The 20,135-nt window shown below is 39.2% G+C and overlaps 1 protein-coding gene across 9 annotated transcripts in view; it reads right to left on the bottom strand.

Moving 5' to 3' along the window:
• The window catches only part of LOC129370430 (IQ motif and SEC7 domain-containing protein 1-like), a 116,310-nt gene that overhangs the window by 24,980 nt on the left and 71,195 nt on the right, over nt 1–20,135 (bottom strand). Inside the window, exon 1 of one of the 9 annotated variants that reach the window (XM_055046419.1) lies at nt 16,020–16,581. The exons of 7 other annotated variants lie outside the window; for them this stretch is intronic. In XM_055046419.1, the coding sequence (XP_054902394.1) occupies nt 16,020–16,162 (143 nt within the window). In that variant the 5' untranslated portion in view covers nt 16,163–16,581. Of the gene's footprint in view, nt 1–905; nt 1,662–16,019; nt 16,582–20,135 lie in introns of those variants that run through there. One more of the 9 variants, XM_055046423.1, reaches the window with a different exon arrangement.

The raw sequence follows: 20,135 nt of genomic DNA, 5'->3' as shown, positions 1-20,135 counted from the left end.
GACCTGCTTCCAGTGTTTATTTTCCACTTTTTTACAGCACATGAGCTAAGTTGGACACTTGATAATCTTTGTCCTTACAGATGCAAAGATGATCTTTTTAGCAGATCTCATTGGGGATGTAAAAAACAATTAGAATGTAGTTCAGCATCACTGAAAGTACATGCACATAATATTTTCATTTTACAGAAAAGAAAGAAAAGAAAGAAAACAGGATTGGCTTCTTTTCTATTTTAGCAGTTGATGAGCAGTCATTATTTGTTGATCAAATGACAGCATCACACATTCAGGTGGAGCACATAAAATTTATGCTGCCAACAAAAGTTAGCTATCTGTTTGTTGTCACCATCCACAGACTTCTGAAGTAATCAGAAATCAGCGCTAATCTCCTGTTAACCACCAGGCCTCATTCTGTGTGATGAAGGCATTTCTCCTCCTCCTTCCTCACAAGATCAAACAACAGAATGAGCTTTCATTTTAAATGAGAAGAATAAGGCTTATGTCTGAAACTATCCTCAGCACCTGTCCTTGAGCCTTTCTAGTTATGGAGCAGCTCAAAGTCAGTTGGTTGGGGGGCCATGACACACCACAGGAATGCAATGCAATCCAGTTCCCAGATGGATCCTGTACAGTAAGACTAAACACACACATACAGTGAGTCAGAGCAGGGATCTGATCTGTTTTCCATTGGAAGGGAGACAAACTTAGAAAGGGGGACCAGTCTCTGGATAGATCTTCAAGATTTGCATTAAGCTAGTCATTCTCTGAAAACACAACACCAGCCTCTTTCATTTTCCTTAAAAGGAAAAAGAAACTGCCAACATGTCCTCACTCATAGGCAAATAAATATACACAGACGAGCTTAAAAAAAATTACATGCACATTTTCCACTTTTTTGATAGTCTTACCAGCCTTTCAGCTCCAGTTCCAGCAGCGACTGAGTCTTCTCTGAATTACACTGCAAACACCACATGCTGGCCGGCAATCACAAGACGATGTACTCCAAACATTAGTGGGTTCCCTCATGAATCCCCATACTGCCTAAAACATTAGTCCAACAGTAAGTGCATCTCAGAACCATCTTTTGTGTCAGGCTGCAGCCAACTGCATCTCACCAACATTCCCATTTATTTTCCTGTCCTATAGATGGTAGACTCTTAAGTCAGACCTAAGAGGCAGTCTGCGATCACTGACAGACACACCGAGCTCTCTCTTTTTGTCTTTCTTCCTCTACGTCCCTCTGTGCGCCGGGCTGGTAGGAGTTTCCAGGGGGGTGGAGGCTTGGAAACATGGGGAGTGTGCAAGTGTCTGCCAGACCCTGAGCAGTATTGGAAAGGGGGCGGGGTGCAGAGAAAGGGGGTGTGAAAGGACGGGGCTTTTAGCTGTGGAGGATTTGGAAGAAATATGCTGTTGATGTCAAACATCACGCATGACATGAAATGCAAAAGATCGAGGCAGCAGGGGAAGGAGATAGATAAAAGGTTTGTTCGGGCATGTTATGAACACGTGAAATGGAGAAATTGCAGCCCAGAGAGCAGAGAGTGTGATGGAGGAAGGTGCTAAAAATGCAACACAGGAGGGAGAGAGTGTATATAAGCCTATATGTTTAAACCCTGAACATATGGATGGAAAAGTGTAGACAAGAGGATGCATCATCCATGGAGGATGAAGAAAACAATGTACTACAGATTCAAACGAAAAGAAAAAGGGGAACATACTGGGGAGATAAAAGCAAATAAGTGGATCTCTATTAATAGAGCCTTTCAGGTCTGAGATGTGGAGAAGAAAAAGGGCCTGAAGAGATTTAATCTCTCTTAGCTGGAAAGAAAAAAAAAATCTCTTTCGCCTCCCCAACTTTATGTACAGTGCCTCAAAAATATTCATACCCATTAAAAAATTAAGAGTGCAATAATGCTCAACAAAAATAAAATCTATGTGTGCATTTAAATACAACCCAATGAGCCTACAGTATCCTTCTTTTGTAAAAAAAAAAAACAAAAAAAGATATACATTAATATCTCAGCATAAACCAGATTATCTAGGGACAATTAAGAGACTTTTACTGAGCCATTCTAACACTTGACTATGGTTTGACCTAAACCATTCCATTCTACTTCTGGATATTTGTTTAGGGTTGACTGAGAAGACAAAAGCTTATGCTTGATATGCTGATGTTGTTTCAGAACCATCAATGTTTGTTAGAAAACATTGTTGACTGATGTCTTCTAACAAACCCACAAAGCCTTAACAGAACTGCGGCATTTAAATTGAGTTGAAATGATACACAAATGGACCTTCAGTAAATGTCTCGTCATTAGTCGCACTGGTTTTTAATGACAGGTATCATACTAAAAGGAAGTCAATTCAAATAAATAATACTTTTCAGGTTTTTATTTAGATAAAGCTTTCAAAGTCATGGAACCTTTTCTTTCCACCCACAATTGCAAATCAGTTTGCAGTGGTCTTTTCCAGTACCTCCCAATAACATTCATTGGAGTTTGGGGTTGTAGCGTGACATTTTGTACCTCTCCTAGCGGACTGCAGCAAATCTACAACCCTGGCGTATGTACTCCCCATGCCTAACATGCATCAGACCGTTCTCTGACAGCCCCTTGTTGTTACACTTCACAGACCACAGACGAATCACTCCTCTGAGGCTGGGGGTGCGGGGGTAAACTTCCCCCCAGTCAAAAGTATTTTCTAAAGAATGACACGAGCACAGGAAACAGGGGAGAATGGCTCCCACATGCAGCCAGTTTACAGGGACACCAATCATCCAAACAGACACACACATACACCCAGAGGAAGATTCTTCTAATTACAGGCCTGGGCCCCTGAAATGATCACCTTCTGTCGCCTGTTTTCATCTCAGACTGTAATGAAAGACGCAGAATTAAAGACATAGCCAAACAGGGTAAGTAAAAGATATTATAACAATCCACTATAAATGTCTGACCTAAGCGGGGGGATTATCTGCTGAAATAGATCAGCAACTGACCAGCTGATCTATTTCAGTTTGAAACCTTGGCCCTGCACTCCGATGACTACAGCTGCTAATGCTTTGTGGAGATGCAGACACTTGGCTCGGCTTACATGCAACCACTCATCATAAAATAACAAAACAAAACAAAAAACAAAACAGCGGTGACTCATTTAAACTTTTCCTTATTAAACTGGGACTCTGATTATTCCACACACAGAGGCACAAAGCACCTTGTTTGGAAATGTCTGCGTTACATCAGACATCAGCCTCAGCGTCTGGCTTTGTTTTGGCGAAGCACCACAGGGAGCACCTAACCAGAGTTTATTTGTCCTATTGAGAGAGAGAACTATGAAGCAATTTATTGGTAAAATTATGATGCATTTGGCATTTTACCCCGTGATTGTTTTAGCACGAGGCTCAGGGGCAACATTGGTTTCGGAATCAAAAAGACTTCTTTCTAAACTCATTCCCACTTGATGAGTTTATGTAAACCAAGAAATTAAAGTCTTCACAGGATTAGTTAGACTCTCCGGCCTCCGAGTCTCACTTCCTCTTCTAAAGTTACGATGTCGTCTAGCCGTCCCGTCTGCTGAAGGCCCACTCCATCTCCAGAGTCCTGACTGCACGCCGCTCTGCTCCAGCATGATGTCATTGAGAATTCCAAGCGGAGGCCCACTCACTGCTCATAAAATACCATTTCTTCAACTCAATACATATGGTCTTTCTGGATTTCAGCTCCTTTTTCAATCAGCAACTCCTTATGGTTTCAAACCCTGCCCTTCTTTTAATCTTCACAGTCATGGCAGAGCAAAGACAGGCTGAGGCTGGATACGTTACAGTTGGACCGTTGCCAAGGAGGCATCCGCGAGTCAGATACAAGCAGCTGAAAACTGCTTTATCTGGTGAATTCCCACAGATGTGCTGCTTAAATACTGTCAGGGAACCAAAAAAAAAAAAAACTCTGGACTGTGCTTTTGCAAGAAGAATGAAAAAACACAGAGAAGGGGAAAATATACAGCATAGGAAACGGGAGGGGAAAGTGATGGCTTCCTGGAAAGTTGGTCACAAGATTTTGGCGCGATGCGTCTCGTCTACATGACATCATGTATCGTTTCTCCTCATCTTTTCTTTTTCCCTTTGCTAGATGCAGAGAAGCGAGGCCTGCGCAGAGAAATGGAAAATAGAATGAAAACGCAACCCTTCTCAGGTCTGGAAACAATTAGAGCAGGCTGATGTCATAGTTTGATACAACAGCATACTAAATGAGATGTAGTGGCCCGGTAGAGCTTTGTGAACACAGAGGACTTTGTGTAAGACAGGAGGGAAAGAAAAAAGAAAGAGTCCTGTAGATTCTCAGGAACAAAGAATGCCTGTGCATAACAAAGATCTGGCAGCAGATTTATAAATAGAGCTGATTTAGGAGTAATTAAAGGATATGTTGCCTCTGCTCATCACGTCCTGGCATCAAAGCTGGACCAGATGTGTTGGCAGGGGGATCCTATGGGAATCATCAAAGTTTATAAAAGGCAAGTGATATCTGAAAGGCTTTTCTTCTTTTTTCCATTTGTGCATCTCTGCAGTAAGCAATAGAAATGGCTTCCACCTCGAACAGAAATCATCTATCCAGATGCTGTGAAGCTGGAAGTTATCCTGTTTTAGCTTGGTATTAGCCGATTATTATTTCAAACTGCAGAAACAAATATTTACCAATCCTGTCCTGACTGGGTCAGTCTGTAAAATCTCTGCCTGACCCTGGTGTACATGATGTGTGTCCTTTATTGTCTCAGGCTACATGCGTCGGAACAGATCATTGAGGTGTTGACTAACCATCTTGGTGTTATCTTGGGAAGCTTGAGCGAAGAAAGAACTATCAAACACTCAAAAATATTTTTGTCAAGAAGTACATTTTTACCACAGTTCAAGGTGATAATTCAAACAACACACGATCTTGTTGAAGCTTAGCTGTTTCTCGTTTATAGCACGGGCTTCTAGAGTACAACATGCTGATATTAGTTGGTTAATGAGTCGTGTGGTTTTTATTCTCTGTATCTGACTGTCCTCACCTGTCAACAACAGGAAAGATATAATTTCATTTTTGTTTGCAAACAACGGGTGGGGAAGGGGCAGGCTTGCGTCATTCTATGCTCCATAAGGTCAAAAAAAGAGAGACTCCAGATACTCTGACACTTTCTCTAAATTGTTTCATTAAAATGACTTCAAACAACAGGAGTGGGATGACATTGATCCAGTAAACCAGCTCCTCCCAAACTAAAGGAGGAGAAATTAAAGTAAGGCTAGGATACCTTTAAAATATATTTTAACATATTGAAAATAATGCCAGCATTACTTAATGTTGGCACTAAAATAATGCTGAACAGAAAAGATATAGTGAACTGTAACAGATGTAACAGATCTATAATGATTTTGTGTCTGTGGAAACTTTTTTTTTTTACTTCCTGCAGTACTGAGTTGTACTGTACCAATGTCTTATTTATAAAAACATACATGCAATCCATGCAGCCAGTTCTAAAATAAAGAGTTCATGACCTGGTTAAATATATAATGTAATGTAAAAAAACACATTTGAAAAAAGATCAAAGGTTTTTCCTCCCAAATATAAAATTGGGAGGAAGTTTATTTTAGGTTAACACTGTATGAAAGAATAATTGAGCATGCTGTGGTAAAGATGTTCAAAGCTTTACAAAAACCAGAGTAGCAATCAGTCACAACTCTGCTTGGTGCATCTCTCGAAAATGTGTTTCTGTAAAAACCATAATGTCTTCAACCACATAAAAAAGAGAAAAAAAAATCTCTTGCTTCCTAATCCTTAGAATTGGTCCAAATAATCACCTTTGATTGATACATATGCAATAATATTTTTTTTTTGGGAAAAGTTACTGGATCCTTGCTTTACTAAAAAAACACAAGATAGATTTCAGAGAGGATTTATTTAGCACTTTCTTGGTGTGGCTGCATGTTTCCTTTCACATTCCAAGGTCATATCCAAGCCAGGTGCAGACTTTAAATTGCACTAAAATATGAATGCGGGCCACTAGTGACCAGCTCCTGGGCATTTCTCTGCAATGTTTAAAATGACTGAGTGGGCAGCGAAATTGCAAGAATTAAATAACACCCTTTCAGTGGAAACAGCAGACATGTACTTTACAACTCAGCCACATGTTTGCCTTTTCCGTCTGTGATTGCAGCTGGATGGGCTAAGCTTGAGAGCTGCATTTCTCCCTGATTTCTCTTTATTTTTCTAATTCCATTGATATTCTACAGTTCATGTGCTGCTTTCTGGTGGGATTATCAGAAGTGGGCCGTGTTTGTCCTGTTCAGCTTACCATTTATCGCTTTTCGTTGAAGCTGTTCACAGTTGCCCCACCCCGACATAAAAAAAAAAAAACATACTACAGCACAGTTCTCCCTCTGCTAAAAATAGCTCCATGTGAGGTGACACGCTCTGCTAAACACAAAGCTGCAAAGAAGTAGACAAAGAATACACATTCACACAATGGAAAAGCCACTGAATGCCCTGCTGATTCCATCTTGTTTGCTCCTTTTTGACACTGATGAGAGGTGCTTTTTATTCCCCCCCAATGACCCACACTGTCAAATCTGGAGGTCAGATGGAAAACAAAGCAGGACTCAGACGGTTTTTTTTGGTGGTTGGTGTTCAGTGTAGCCAAGATTTCTAAATACGACAAAGCCCACAGTGGGTATAAATACTCATGGTGGCCATAATGACTACAGCCAGGCAGCCTAAATGACAAAACAGAGGCCTTGCAGAATGGGACACAGTCCAGAGTGTGCACTTAGTGTCACATCGCCTCCCTCTGGTTATAGAGTACACAACATGCTCTCTTAAAGATGCAGTAAGCCGGATGGTGATGGGGGCGCTGGGGGTCTCAGAGCAGCGATGTCATTCAGGATGACTGAGGTCAGATATTTTTTGTTCTGAATGCAAGGCAAGAAGGGGGAGATGAGGGATTATTCAAAGGCACCAGGACGCAGCAGGCCGGCTTTTTCTGGTTGTGGAAAGTTTGCGTGTGAGGTGACAGAGGGGTTGGGTCCTGGGGGCTGTGCAGTGATCTATTTGTGGCGGCAGCAGCAGACTCGCACCTGTCTCAAGCAACAGCCCTGCGGTTTACAGAGCAAAGTAGGTCAGGAAAATGAATCCCCGCATTTGAGTCCTCTTCACTTCAAATCCTAAGCTTTGTGAGAATTTTTCAAAAATAAAAAAATGTAAAAAAAAAATGTAAAAAGTAGTTAAAAACGACAAATTTCACTGAGTGCTTTTTAAATATGATTCTGCATCTGGCAAATTAATGATTGTGGAGTCAGGAAGTGAAATGGATGAACAAATTTTGGAATTCAAACAGATAAACTTGATGTTTCAATCCAATTTCCTTTTTATTATCGGTTAAATCAGGGCTTCCAGGACTTTCTTTAAAACTTTAGTATTTAATATAAGGGGCTTTGAGCCCTCAAATGTAAAACTGAAAATAGATGCAATCATTATAATAGTATCAATGCTCTGTGAAAATAATGCAAGAGGCTAGTATGTAGCATTAGTATAAGATCCATGTGCTGTGATGTCTGACTAAAATCACAGTTTGCAGGGCATTAGCATAAAAAGCTTTTAGAAACATTTATATACTGTTAGTGCAAAAATAGTACAACATATTCATCACAGCTATCAAAATCGCGTGCTTGGTTTTATTTTTGATTCATTTCATATTTTGTTTGTACATTATAATAACAAATGTAATGTAATTACAATAGTTATTGTAATTTTTTTGTTACTTTGTCACCTGACAGAAAGGGAAATATAAAAAAACTGATAATAATGATCTGCTTAATTTAGCAGATTTTGAGTGCTTTTTGTGGTTTACGTATTAATATTATGTTTGTTTTTTGTTTTTTTAACTAAAGCAACTTTCGCAAGCTGATGATAGTTGATTAGTTGGCTACTTAGACATCACGTCTTTGCTGCTATTAAACCTGAATTTTTCTATAATGAAGAACAATCCTGTTCACTAAATGCATCTAGATATAAATCCTTCATTCTTTGGGTAGATAAGAGTTTCAAAAGCAGCATGCTCTTTGATGCCCGTTATGTTCTTTGAGCTGAGCAAAACACATAAAGCCTAGAGACATGTGCTTTGATGAATGAATGTGTTTAATATTGCCCTCTGTTCACTCTTCTACCTTCATCAACTGCAGCACAGTTTGAATTTTAAGGTCAACGATTTATGAAGTTGCTCAGCTGAAACAAGTTCACATAAACGACTGTATTCATTATAACCTTTTGAAAGAAAATTGAAATCAGTAGTCAGACCTCAAATTGGTTCATTTCTAAATATGATGCAATATACTTCAGAAAAATATGATGGCAAAGCAGACAAAAAAGATTGAAACGCGATAGACGTCACCATTTCTCACCTCCACCGATTACCGTAAAATCAGTTTGCTTTCCTGAACTCCACCTTTATAACACTGTCTCATTGCATATAAAACTCAGCAAAAACACAGTAGCTACTGATGCCTAAAAGAGCTCCTTCAAGTTCACTGGCAAAAGTCATTGTTTGTCCTGGCGCTGCTTATAGAAGGCGGCTTTCTCATATGCTAGTGTGCCTGATTCAGGCAAACAGTCAGTGAACAGGAAGGGCTGTTCTGTCATGACCAGCAAAGTGTCAACATGTCTCACAGCTCAATATTATTGTTTCCTTTGGGGACATCTGATCGAGAGGATATGCAGCAGCAGTCAGAAACAGTTTTTCATTTTCTGCTTTGCTTGGATAGTGTGTTTTATTTAATACATCTAGTTACAGTAGATGTATTAAATAAAATTATTTGAATTTTTTTCTTAGACAGGAACCCAGTTCCTCCATTATTATTATTATTATCATCATCATCATTGTCACAGTTCTGATTACAGACACTCTGAGTGTCTGTAATCAGTCATCTAGTTAGACTAGATGTATTAAATAGAAGGGAAAAACTGAGTTAGGAAACAGTGATGGCAGCAAAAGATCATGAAAACTAGAACACCTAAAATCTGGGACCGTTATGAGAAACTAATTTTTACAGTACTCAAACCCAATTAGCTATTCGTACATTAATTCCAGAATCTTCATTGGATTTTAATGTGCAAAAAAAAAAAAAAAAAAAAAAAAATCAAAACAAAAAAAATAATAATCTCCTGCAATTACAAGTTCAGGACTTTGGGTAAAGTTAGCAAATATAAGGACTGAAACTTTGCCCATTATTCTTTGTAAATGTGCTCAGATTTAATCAGGGTGAATGGAGAATATCTCTACAGCAGTTTTCAAGTCTCTCTTCAGTTTCTCAATTATATTGTGGTATAGATTTTGACTGGGCCACTCAGCATATAAATATGCTCTAGTTCCCAAACCGTGTCATTGCTGCTCTGACTGTAAATGTAAGTTATTTGTCCTGTTGAATGCAATTTAACTGATGAGAATCGAAACAACATCGGACAACATCAGAACGGAAAGGTTAATGATTGTACAGTCAAGCAGATTAAATGAATTTGGCATTACAAAGGCATAAATACCACTTTCCTGTTATTTTTCTTTGTCTCTGGGAGTGAAGGGTAATAAAAGTCAGTAACTCAGCAGAAATTGTGTGTCAGGGTCTCTAAATGTCAAAGGAAATCCTGACTGCACTGCTTTCTTTTCCCTTTTGTTCAAAAGTTTGCACATCCAAGCAGAAAACAGGTCTCATTCTAAACTGAGCTTTTCAAGAATGAGTATGAAAAAACTAAAGATACATTTTTCCCCACAGTGAGAACTTGATCAGCTGGGTTGAAATATTAATTCAAGGCCACAGTTAGAAATGTCTAAAGAAAGAAAACTATTAAAGAGATAATTTATGAATCTTGTTTCACTTGTCCATGCATTTATGGAAAAAAAAGTCATCCATGTTTTTTTGGGTTTAAACAATGAATGAAATGCCAAAAAGTCATCTTCATGAAAAGACAAGATTGTCGGGTCAGAGATTAATTCGCACAGGCAACCGGAAAGCAATCAATCTCAGAACAAAAGCATAGAGATAAAGCAGGCGCTCCTGACTCATTCTTTCTTCACACAAAATGCAAAAAGCAGCTGCAAAACACCTTATGTGCAGGTCATAGGAGTGCTGAGAAATTGATTCATGTTGACATATTCCAGAGGAACAAGATATCCTGAGTCTGCAAGTTCCATTCATACCACCTCTCCGCAGGACCTGCTGCCTGCACGTCAGCAGATCTTATATTTCAACCTGCGCTCCATTCAGACAGGCCGGCAGCCGTGCAGGACACGACGCGGAGCTTCATGCAGAACAACAAGCACACTCAAATTTATGATAACAACTCCTCTAGGAGGGGTTAATCAGTGCTGTCTCTATGGTTTCATTAGTCTCAACGCCTCCTGTGACCTCCTTAGCCGTTTACGAGGGAGTTGGGTTGCAGGAGTGCACAGATTAATTCACTGTCTCTGTGATGAACAAGACGATAGCTAATGATGTTTGGCTTCACAATCAAAGCTTAGTTTACTTTTCTTTTTTTTTTTGCGTCTGAGCGGGGGTCAATAACAACAGTCTTTTTCTAAAGAATTTACAAACGCACCAAAATGAATAAAATGATGATATATTGAAAAAAGAAGTACATTTCTCTGACTGCAAAGCAAGGAATTTCAATTGTGCCACATATCCGTTTGAATCCCCAGAACTTGCCCTTATGCTCCAGAAGCCTTATTATATTATCGACTAAACTTGCAGCTCAGATGTCTGCAGGATGCAGAAATATCGATCCATAGCCCCTCAGTTACTTATTAAAAGCTCTGTCTTGCTTCCCCAAGACCACATCATTACAGAGAATGGGTTTGGCTGGATCTTCGTAATTCAAGTTCTAATAATGTGATTGGTATAATTATAAAATAAAATAAATCTGTACACACTGATAGGTGTTTTTTTTTTTTTTTTTTTTTAAAAACAAGCCTTCTACACAACCTTACAAAAATATGAATTCACATTGAGATAAACCATAAAGTACAACACATTTTACTGACATTTTGTGCAACAGACCAACACTAATTATTGTATACTGGAAAGGCGGAAGTAAAATGATACACTGTTCTTTCAAATGGACAGTCACCTACAAAAGGTTTTCTTTCTGGACTGTCTAGCTCAATCCATTCCATTCTATGGAAGGAAAGCTTCCCCACAGCTTGATGTTGCCACCATCTTGTTTTCAGGTTCGCTTTCAGGTGCACATAATATTCTGCAACCATGTCTGGCAAACTGGGCTCTCTTTTAATAATGGCTTTCTTTCTAACACTCAGATTTGTTGAGTACTTGATTAAAAGTTGTCCTGTGCACCAAGTGTCCCACATGAGGTTTTTACATCCTTCAAGCTCCTTCAGAGTTATCATGGATTTCCTTGCAACTATTCTCACTATTTGCTTCTATGACCAGCTTGTACATTTAGAGGAATGACCACGCCCCTTTAGGATTGTAAGAGTTTTTCCAATTACTGTGGAAAAATAGTTTGAACAACACTCCAAGAGATGTTAGTTTATGCACAATTGTATCTCTGACCTTTCTGCTGTGGTCCTATGTCTTTGTGAAGCTGTTTGGTCATTAATGCTCTCTAACAAATCTCTGAGGATTTCACAGAACATCTGCAAATATACTGAGACACGCGCACATAGACTCTGTTTACTAATTTGTTCACTTCCCAAGCAAAGGAGGGATCAAACTAAATGGTGTTGAAGACACACACACACATCAGTTTTCAGAGTTTTTGTATAAAAAACCCCCAAAAAGCAAACAAACATGTATTAACTTCTCTCCATATCACATTAATGCATTTCAATAAAATACATAGATATTTGTGGTAGTAATTTTATGTGTTAGAAATTTCAAGAGCTACACATGTCTGCACAGCTTTTCCTCACAAAACACTTCCAAGTGAGCAGGCTTTAAGAAAACAGAGGATGTTTTCCCACCTCCCATTTTCAGGCATCCCACAGTTTTTTCCTGAGAATTCGAGTGTGCACAAAGAGACCTGCATGTTCCGACATGTTGGTTTTGGGTTCTTTTCATAATGAAACCAAACCAATTCTGTCATTTTAATCAAGCAAACTTCCCATTACCCTCAGTGAAAAGCAGGGGGTTGAATCTCACGCCCACATCATCCCCACTGTGATTATGACCGACATTAAAATCAAGAAAAGGTCAAATATAAATGCGTTCTGTCCTGGCGGAGTCTATTTTCTAAAGGTGATTCAAAGCAAGACCTTGAAGTACAAGTAAAAAAAAAAACAAAAAAAAAACAAAAACGATTTTTTTAAACTGCCCTGTCGAAACCACAGCAAAGGAAGTCAATATTTGAAAAATATGTATTTAATTTATAAAAAGCAGTGGTATTTATTGCTGTTTATCTGATGAGACCTAACACCCTGGCCTGAGATTGAGTTGCATCAAAGCCAGGGTAAGCAGAGACATCGACATGCAGCAGGTAATAAGAAGCAAAAATAATTAGGAATTCATGGCAGGCAACCTGATATATTCACTTCAGCCGAATTAATTAGGCCACCATTAGAACCAATTACTCTTGGTAGCTGCATCCTCCTAAATGAAAAATAAGAGTACAGTGCCTTGCAAAAGCCTTAATACATCGTGAACATTTTTCACTAATTAGGTAACTTCTGAAGGAAATTGGTTGCATTGGATATTTATTTAAAGCTATGCAAATACAGTGATGTGAATATAAATGCAGGGCATACACTCCACATTAACCCCTTAACCATCACCTCTCAGACATAGTTTCCTTGAGAAGATTGGTATTTTTCCTTCTACTTGACATGTATGAAGTACCGGAGTTCATATTGCTCTCTCTGACAAAATTTCAAGGAAATAGGTTGAGGTTTCCGGTTTTAGCGTGACACAATGTGAAAAAGACTCTGACACCACAGCGCAACATGACCCATAAGTTTGCATTCATTTTGGTCCTTATGAACTAAAATGCACTAGCACAATTTCATGCTTCCTTATTTGTGGTGACAGCTTAAGGGGAATGTTTCAACAAGGCATCCTGCGAGATCCATAAAGACCTATATGAACAAATATGGAGTCCTGACTTCATCCATCCATCCATCCATCCATCCATTTTCTAACATCCTTTTCCCTAGTGGGGTCGGGACGAGATGCAAGGTACACCCTGGACAGGTCACCAGTCTGTCGCAGCCTCAGTTCAAACCAATAAGACTCTGAACATCATCCAACATCACTGTCTGACCTCAGAAATGTACATATTCAAGAATCATCAATAATCCACATAGATGCACTTTTAAACCTTCTGAAAATCCTTTGTTTCTAGAAGATCTAAGCATCATATTGAACCCTGCTCATTTAGAACGGGATGCCGCTCAAGTTTATGTGAGAGAAGACAGAAGGGTCGATACTTTAATATTAGAGTGTATAAATATTTGGTGGCTTTTATGAGGTGATTATTTCAGGTACTGATTTTTCTTTCATAAGAACAGCAACACACAGAGAATCAATCTAATAAATGGCCAATATTTTGAAGCCAAAGACTTCTTGAAGCGCGGCAACACATTGTGTTTTAAGACATTGCCAACCCTGACAGTAATATATATATTCTTTATACACTAATGCAACTACACTTTGGTTTTTATACCTGGTCCCTTCTATTACATTTAAAATTTTAACTTAACTACTGACAAAAAATGCTATTAAAAGCTTATTTAATATTCAGACAGTGATACATTGTTTTGATGGAAGCATATTTTAGTTATTGTCAGTTTTCAAGATATATATCATCCCTGCTGTCTAACAAATCCATTGTGTAAATAAGGTCAACTGCCTGACTTAAACTTTGTGTACACCGTGCAGCGTACCACCACAAGCTTGCAGTGACAGCTGAAAGGAGCAGCATCAGAGTGAGGGATTTACAAGCTCCCTGAGAAAGGGATGAGAACCTTTTTTACTCATAATCCACACGTTTTCAAAACTAAACGCTTCAAGTTCCACAGGAGGGTTTTTGTGAGTGCGATGGGTCCCAATAACGCCCAACTTACATGTACAAATGCACAAACATCTGTTCAGTATCAACTAAACATATTCAGGAAACATGCTCTCAGATGCATTGTGTTTAAGCAGCTTTGGGAGGTTATTTCAGCCATGTCCAAAGCAGAATAATAAGCTGAAAAGCCAGGTCACTGCGTTTGCCACTTCACAATAAAGCACCACGCAAGATTGTGTAGTGAATTACTCCAGAGATTTGAAGCAGGCACCATTTGTCCCTGAAGGGTATTTCCTTTTATCTGCTGTACCATGAAATGCAACACAGCAACTACACTTCTGCCATGTTGAAGATGGGTTAACTGAGGGGAGGACAGGAAGAAAAGGGATAAGCCACAACATGTGCATGGGTGTGTTAAGCACAGTGCAGCTATGTGTCCTCTAACCACTGCTGCACTGTTCAGCAAGTCCAATGAGGTAGAAACCATTTCATAATTTGTGCAGCTAATACATTCTAATGATGTCCTCACAAAGCATTTATTTTACCAATCCGACTAATGGGAGGAAGTTGGGATGGACAAAGCAAGCGTCTTCATAGTAAAAGGTCCATCTAATGGCTGCACTGGAAAACATCAATAAGGTGCATCATGGTAACAAACGACCATCAGGGATGAGCTGTCAGAGGGACACAACTCAAAAACTTTCTGCAGTTTATAGGAAATCAGCAAACTAGGGAAAACCATAGAGAAATCAGATAACACCTAAAATCAGGAGACTTGACTGGGTCAGGCAGAAATTTGATGGTGGTAAAAGATAAACAGTGGGTTGCCGGTTTGATTCTCACTCTGTCTGCCTCTGTCATTGTGTCCTTGGGCAAGACACTTTACCCACCTTGCCTGCTGGTGGTGGTCAGAATGCCCGGTGGTGCCGGGGCAGCTTTGGCTACAATCCAGCACTTTGCCACCATAAGGCTGTGAACAGGATGAATGACTGAAAGCAGTGTGAAACACTTTGGGATCCTCTGAATTTAATGCAATTCTATACAAGTACAAGCCATTTGACAAGTTTTTAATCAGTGAAAAAGTAATAGTAATTATCACCAGTTAAGCTAACAACACTCTTCAGTGTAAATGCTTCTATTGAGGAAAGAAGATCTTATGAAGGTGTTTAAAAATGAAGTCAAAGGTAGCACACAATGACGTGAAGAAAATTATTCTCAGAAACTTGTTGGAACATGTCTGTAGTTTGTTCGTATTGCCAGAGAGCATAAAACATTTCAGGTGGATAATAGGAAGGCTAGTTTCTCATAGCAAGAGTAAGAGAAGTTAATATTTAAAGTGCATTAAATTTGAGGTCTTTGTTGCTTTTGATCTCAAATGGCCTGATGATGTCTGTCTTCTCATTTTTAGGACAATAACTCAGGTGGGGTTCAATTCTGATAGCTGGCTTCATTGTTACTCTCATTACAGGAATCAAGCAGGCAAAGAAGCAAACATATTTAAGATATAATATTTAAAATATGTAGTTAAGATGTTTTTGACCTTTTGCATAAGGCATATAAAATAAATCCAGATAAGCAGGACATTGGGAATCTGCCAACTCTGTTGGCATATCTGAAATCTGCCTCAAATTCTAATAAATGTGTTGCCTCATGCAAACACAGAGCAAACGTTACACATTCAATAAACTTATTATTAGCTGAAAAGGGTAAATACTATAAAAGAATGAAAATCACAGAGTCCCATAAGTCATTTAAAAAACAATCATTAAAGTCATCCCTCCCACAACGTTGACATTTATGCTTCATTAATGACATTTCCATTTATCAAACTTGCTGGTAATTACTGTTTCGACATGCAGCATGCCAGCCTGTCATACACCTGCAGGGATGAACAATGCAAACAGCTGCTGCTAATGTCAAAGAACCTATAGGAAGGCTTCGCTTCACAGCCAGAGAGATCACACACTCAGCGTAGAGCCCACCTACCTCCACACATCTGCTTCTGGGTTGGTCTGTGCAACGAGAAACCAGATCCAGGCTCTGGTGATAAGCCACAGACAGGTAAGGTGACTGTGGTGACTGGAAAGCGAGCCTGGCTCCGTCAGGCATGTGAGAAAGGGAACCACCATCTGACGCTTAGAGGAATGTGCCGCAAATCAGCACATTCCCCTAAGCGTCAATAAAAAAGAGGAGGCTATTTGTATTCCCCGCTCCCTCCCCCTGCCTCATTCAGCTGTGTCGCCCACAGCCTCACTCTGCCGTTGAATATGTCCCATTATTTTCCATCTCTCCCATTTTTACAATTAGTTTCCTGCTCGCCTTCAAACCTCCCTCTGCCCTCTGTGTGGTCAGCGGCTTTAGTGGCTGTGATGCCTGTGGCTCGGCTGGGACGGGTTTGGAGCCTGCGTGTTGCAGCTCTGCAAGGTCACCAATTGTTTCTCCCTCTTTCCTTTCCTCTTTCGGACACATGGTGTGGCCGAAGGGGAAAACTGAGCTCTCAAGCAGACAGCGAGAGTACACTCTGAACTGCACTAACATAGCAAAGTCTTTAAATTTAAGGGAAACCAGAATTTATTTTCACTTTGGTTAGAAGCTCAGAAACAAATATATACCTATAAAACCTATTTGGAAGTAGGAACATCTAAAAATAAAAACAGAAAGAAAAAAACTCCTTTGTGAACTAAAATCACAAACTACTAACTTATAAAAGACATAGTTGCTGCCAGGCATGAACATTCTTGTATTAAAACAGTTATGCAATCATTGGCACCGAAGCTCAATAGTAGCTATCTGGGAAAAAAGCCAGCAGATGGGCCCATCCGGCTGCAGCAGCCACGGTAGGACACCTGAAAAGGCAAGAACCCCATCTGCCTTAATTTGTTTTCCTTCCCTCCTCTTATGACCCAAACAAAAATTCTTCTTCTTCTTTTTTTAAAAAAAATCCCCCATTGTTTTATTTCTCTACTCTACGCACTCAAGCCACTGACAGCAATTGAATTGTTTGAAAAACTGGTAATTAGCAGTGTGATAACTTTGATGGCTTCTGACTGCAGATAGGCGTTCAAAAGGAGGCTTATTGACGTAAGGCCTCGATAAGTCACAAGAGATTTGTTTGGAGGCATTGGAGCTGCTCCCTGCCCTGACGTGTCTCTGCCAACAGATGGCACTACTGCACAGCGCACACGAACTGGCAGGGCTTCAGGATAACATGACCGATAGAATGGACTCATTCATCTTGATTGAAAGGAGGCAGGAAAACAAGATGGTATAAAACAGAGCAGAACTGGGAGGAGAGAGAGAAAAAAAAAAAACAAGTTAAAACAACAATAAAATCCCAGGTCCCTCTTGAAAATGAGATCCAGATCTCAACACGATTTACCTGGTTAAATAAAGGAAATAAGAATTTTATAAAATGGGTCGAGGACTGCAGAGGAGATTATTTGAACTGCAGAATGGTGTGTTTCAGTCCAAATCATTTCTTTCAGTTCATAACTCCATGATTTCAACCCTTGTTGGGCTTACATTGAACAGAAGAGATTATTTGATTTAATTAAGATTATTTAATAAAAAACAAACATTAATACTAATAATTATAATGCACCGTAATCCAAAGTTGCAATTTTGCAGGATGTGTGAGCGGTGGAGTGTCTCCGAGGAGGAATCAGGTGACTGTGGGAACCTCAATGATGCAGGTATCTACATCTCTGTGGAAAAAGGCTCATTGACGGGAGCAGGATTTATCACAACTGCACGTGCTCAAATCCAAATCCAGTTGTCAAGGCAACAGCTACAGCAGACCCACCATTCACCGAACAGCAGATACAGATATGTTCACATGCATTCACACAAGAACATCTGCTGCCATCTACACACACCCTCCAGCTGTAAATCCAGTAAGGATAAACATTTAAGTTTAATGACTGTTTACCAGTCAAAGTCTCAGCCCCCCGACAGCTCTGCTATTTCACTCTGAAGAACAGACAAGTGCTATTTTTCCAAGTAATGAGCCCACACAACACAAGGCAGAGAAAAACAAAACTGCTCTCGATTGAGTATTATTCAAAAGAAAATAGTAATTTCAACCAACACAAAGAAGAAAATAAATGAAACACATCTTTTTTCAAATTCTCACAAAGAAAAATGACAAAAGTGTGGCACAGATATGGACTTAATCAGTCCCCTTTAATCTGATGTCCCAAAATGAAGTCATGCGCAAACAACTACTGACTGAAGTCAGCTAATTGGTAAAAAAAATAAAAAATTAGGTTTATGAATATTTTGAGAAGCATTACATTCACACTTTTGTTGGAGAACATTAATAAAGAAAAAACCTTAATATAGACCAATAAACACAAGAGACAGGACAGGGACACGTTTGGAGACATTTGAAGCAGAAATATCATCCCAAATTGTTAAATCCATAATCTGAAAATCTAGATTACATCAAAACTGCAACCTTCTAAGAAATGTTCATCTGACTAAACTGAATGTAACAGCTGGCCATAAAAAAAGAAAATTATATCCTTTCCCTACCAACCCACAAATATCCACTTTCTTATGTTGGTATGACATAAAAGTTTGTGGTTAAAACACAACAAAGTGTGACAGACCTCAAGGGCTATGAATATTTTATCAAGACATAGTGTGATGCAGAGAACTGCAAACTATAATTTTGTAATACTTAAATCATTGGCAAACATTTTTTTATCCATTTGTTCTCCAGTCCAGGATGAGACCAAGCTGAAAGGCCTGATGGAGTACTTTGTTTAATAGAAAAAAATGCCATAAAACCAAGTGGCATAGATCTTGTGTCACTATTATGGACACCTATCACCTGACCTTGCTTCTCTTTGTACATTTCACACATAAATCAAAACATGTGCCAGATAATGAGGGACTTATTTGTCACATAAAAAAAAAAGAGTTGGTGAACCTAAAAGTGATTGCTGAGCTATGGCTCAGTTTGATCATGGCAGAACATAGTCTCTGTATCATCAGTGATGCAGGTAAAAGACAGTGTCACCTATAATACCTTTCAGAATTATTAATACAGACACTGAATGAAAAACCTGCCTGCAGAGCTTCACATTCTGCTAGAAAAATGTTTTTTTGAGGAACCACATTCATGCAAATCATCAATCAAACAATTACTGAACATTAAAGGAAATTGCATAAATGGACTTCAATATGCATAACAACATATGGCATGAAGCCAAAAGGTGCAGAGTGTCTATAAAAGCTGCAGTGCAGCAGCATGAGCTCATCATTCTTCTTTTTCTCCTCCCTCCTTCTCTTTTACTCCCCCCTCCCCATGTCTCAGGCCCCTGCTTGCTTGCCATTACATAAGTTAATGCAGCAACGAGCCTCATTATTCTCCAAGCAGGCACAGGGAAGAGATGCAAAAAGAACATGTCATCAAAAGTAAAACAGCAGCAAAATAAAGAACAAAGCTCTCACAAAGAGATGGTGCCCGTGTTTCTGAGCTGTCACAGTCCACTGATCAAAAAGAGCAGAGCAGAGGCGAAATATCTTTTTGCTCATCTTTAATCATACAGTGTGTCTACAAAAATAAAAAACAGCAATGGCGAACCAAACAGCTAGATGCCAATATTTCCAAATGAAGCATTCATATTCATGTGCATTTTTCTGATCAGACACCTCGATGATGAGGGCGGTGGGGGGAATGAATAAGACATAAAAATGTGCTCTGTTGAGAGGGTGGCATTCTTGTGCATTAAAGTAAACAAACAAGCCTCCTCAGATGATTAGCATTTCAAACGCTTCACAGCTTATGCATGCACCAGAAGCAGCGTTCCCAAATACTGTATCTTCCCCCCATAATGTTTCAGCCTTGCAGCCATGACAGGTGAAAAGAAAGTGATGGATGTAGTTTGTTTTCCTGCGATTCATTTATATGCAGACATTATCAGCACTAAAGGCTACAAACTATTTTAGAAAAATAATAACTCTTAAACAAAATTAGAAAAAAAGGAAAGCGAATCACCTCTCTGGGAGAGACATGAACATAAAATATTCAGTAGTTTGTAGACAGAGACTGCAGCTTAAGCGTAGATCTCTGTATAGAGATACATATCTATATGA

Source organism: Poeciliopsis prolifica, unplaced genomic scaffold (assembly GCF_027474105.1).
Source record: "Poeciliopsis prolifica strain line A6 unplaced genomic scaffold, Auburn_PproV2 SCAFFOLD023, whole genome shotgun sequence".
Taxonomy (NCBI): Eukaryota; Metazoa; Chordata; class Actinopteri; order Cyprinodontiformes; family Poeciliidae; genus Poeciliopsis; species Poeciliopsis prolifica.
The sequence above is the reverse complement of the archived record's forward strand: the minus strand, read 5'-3'. Positions and strand labels throughout refer to the sequence as shown.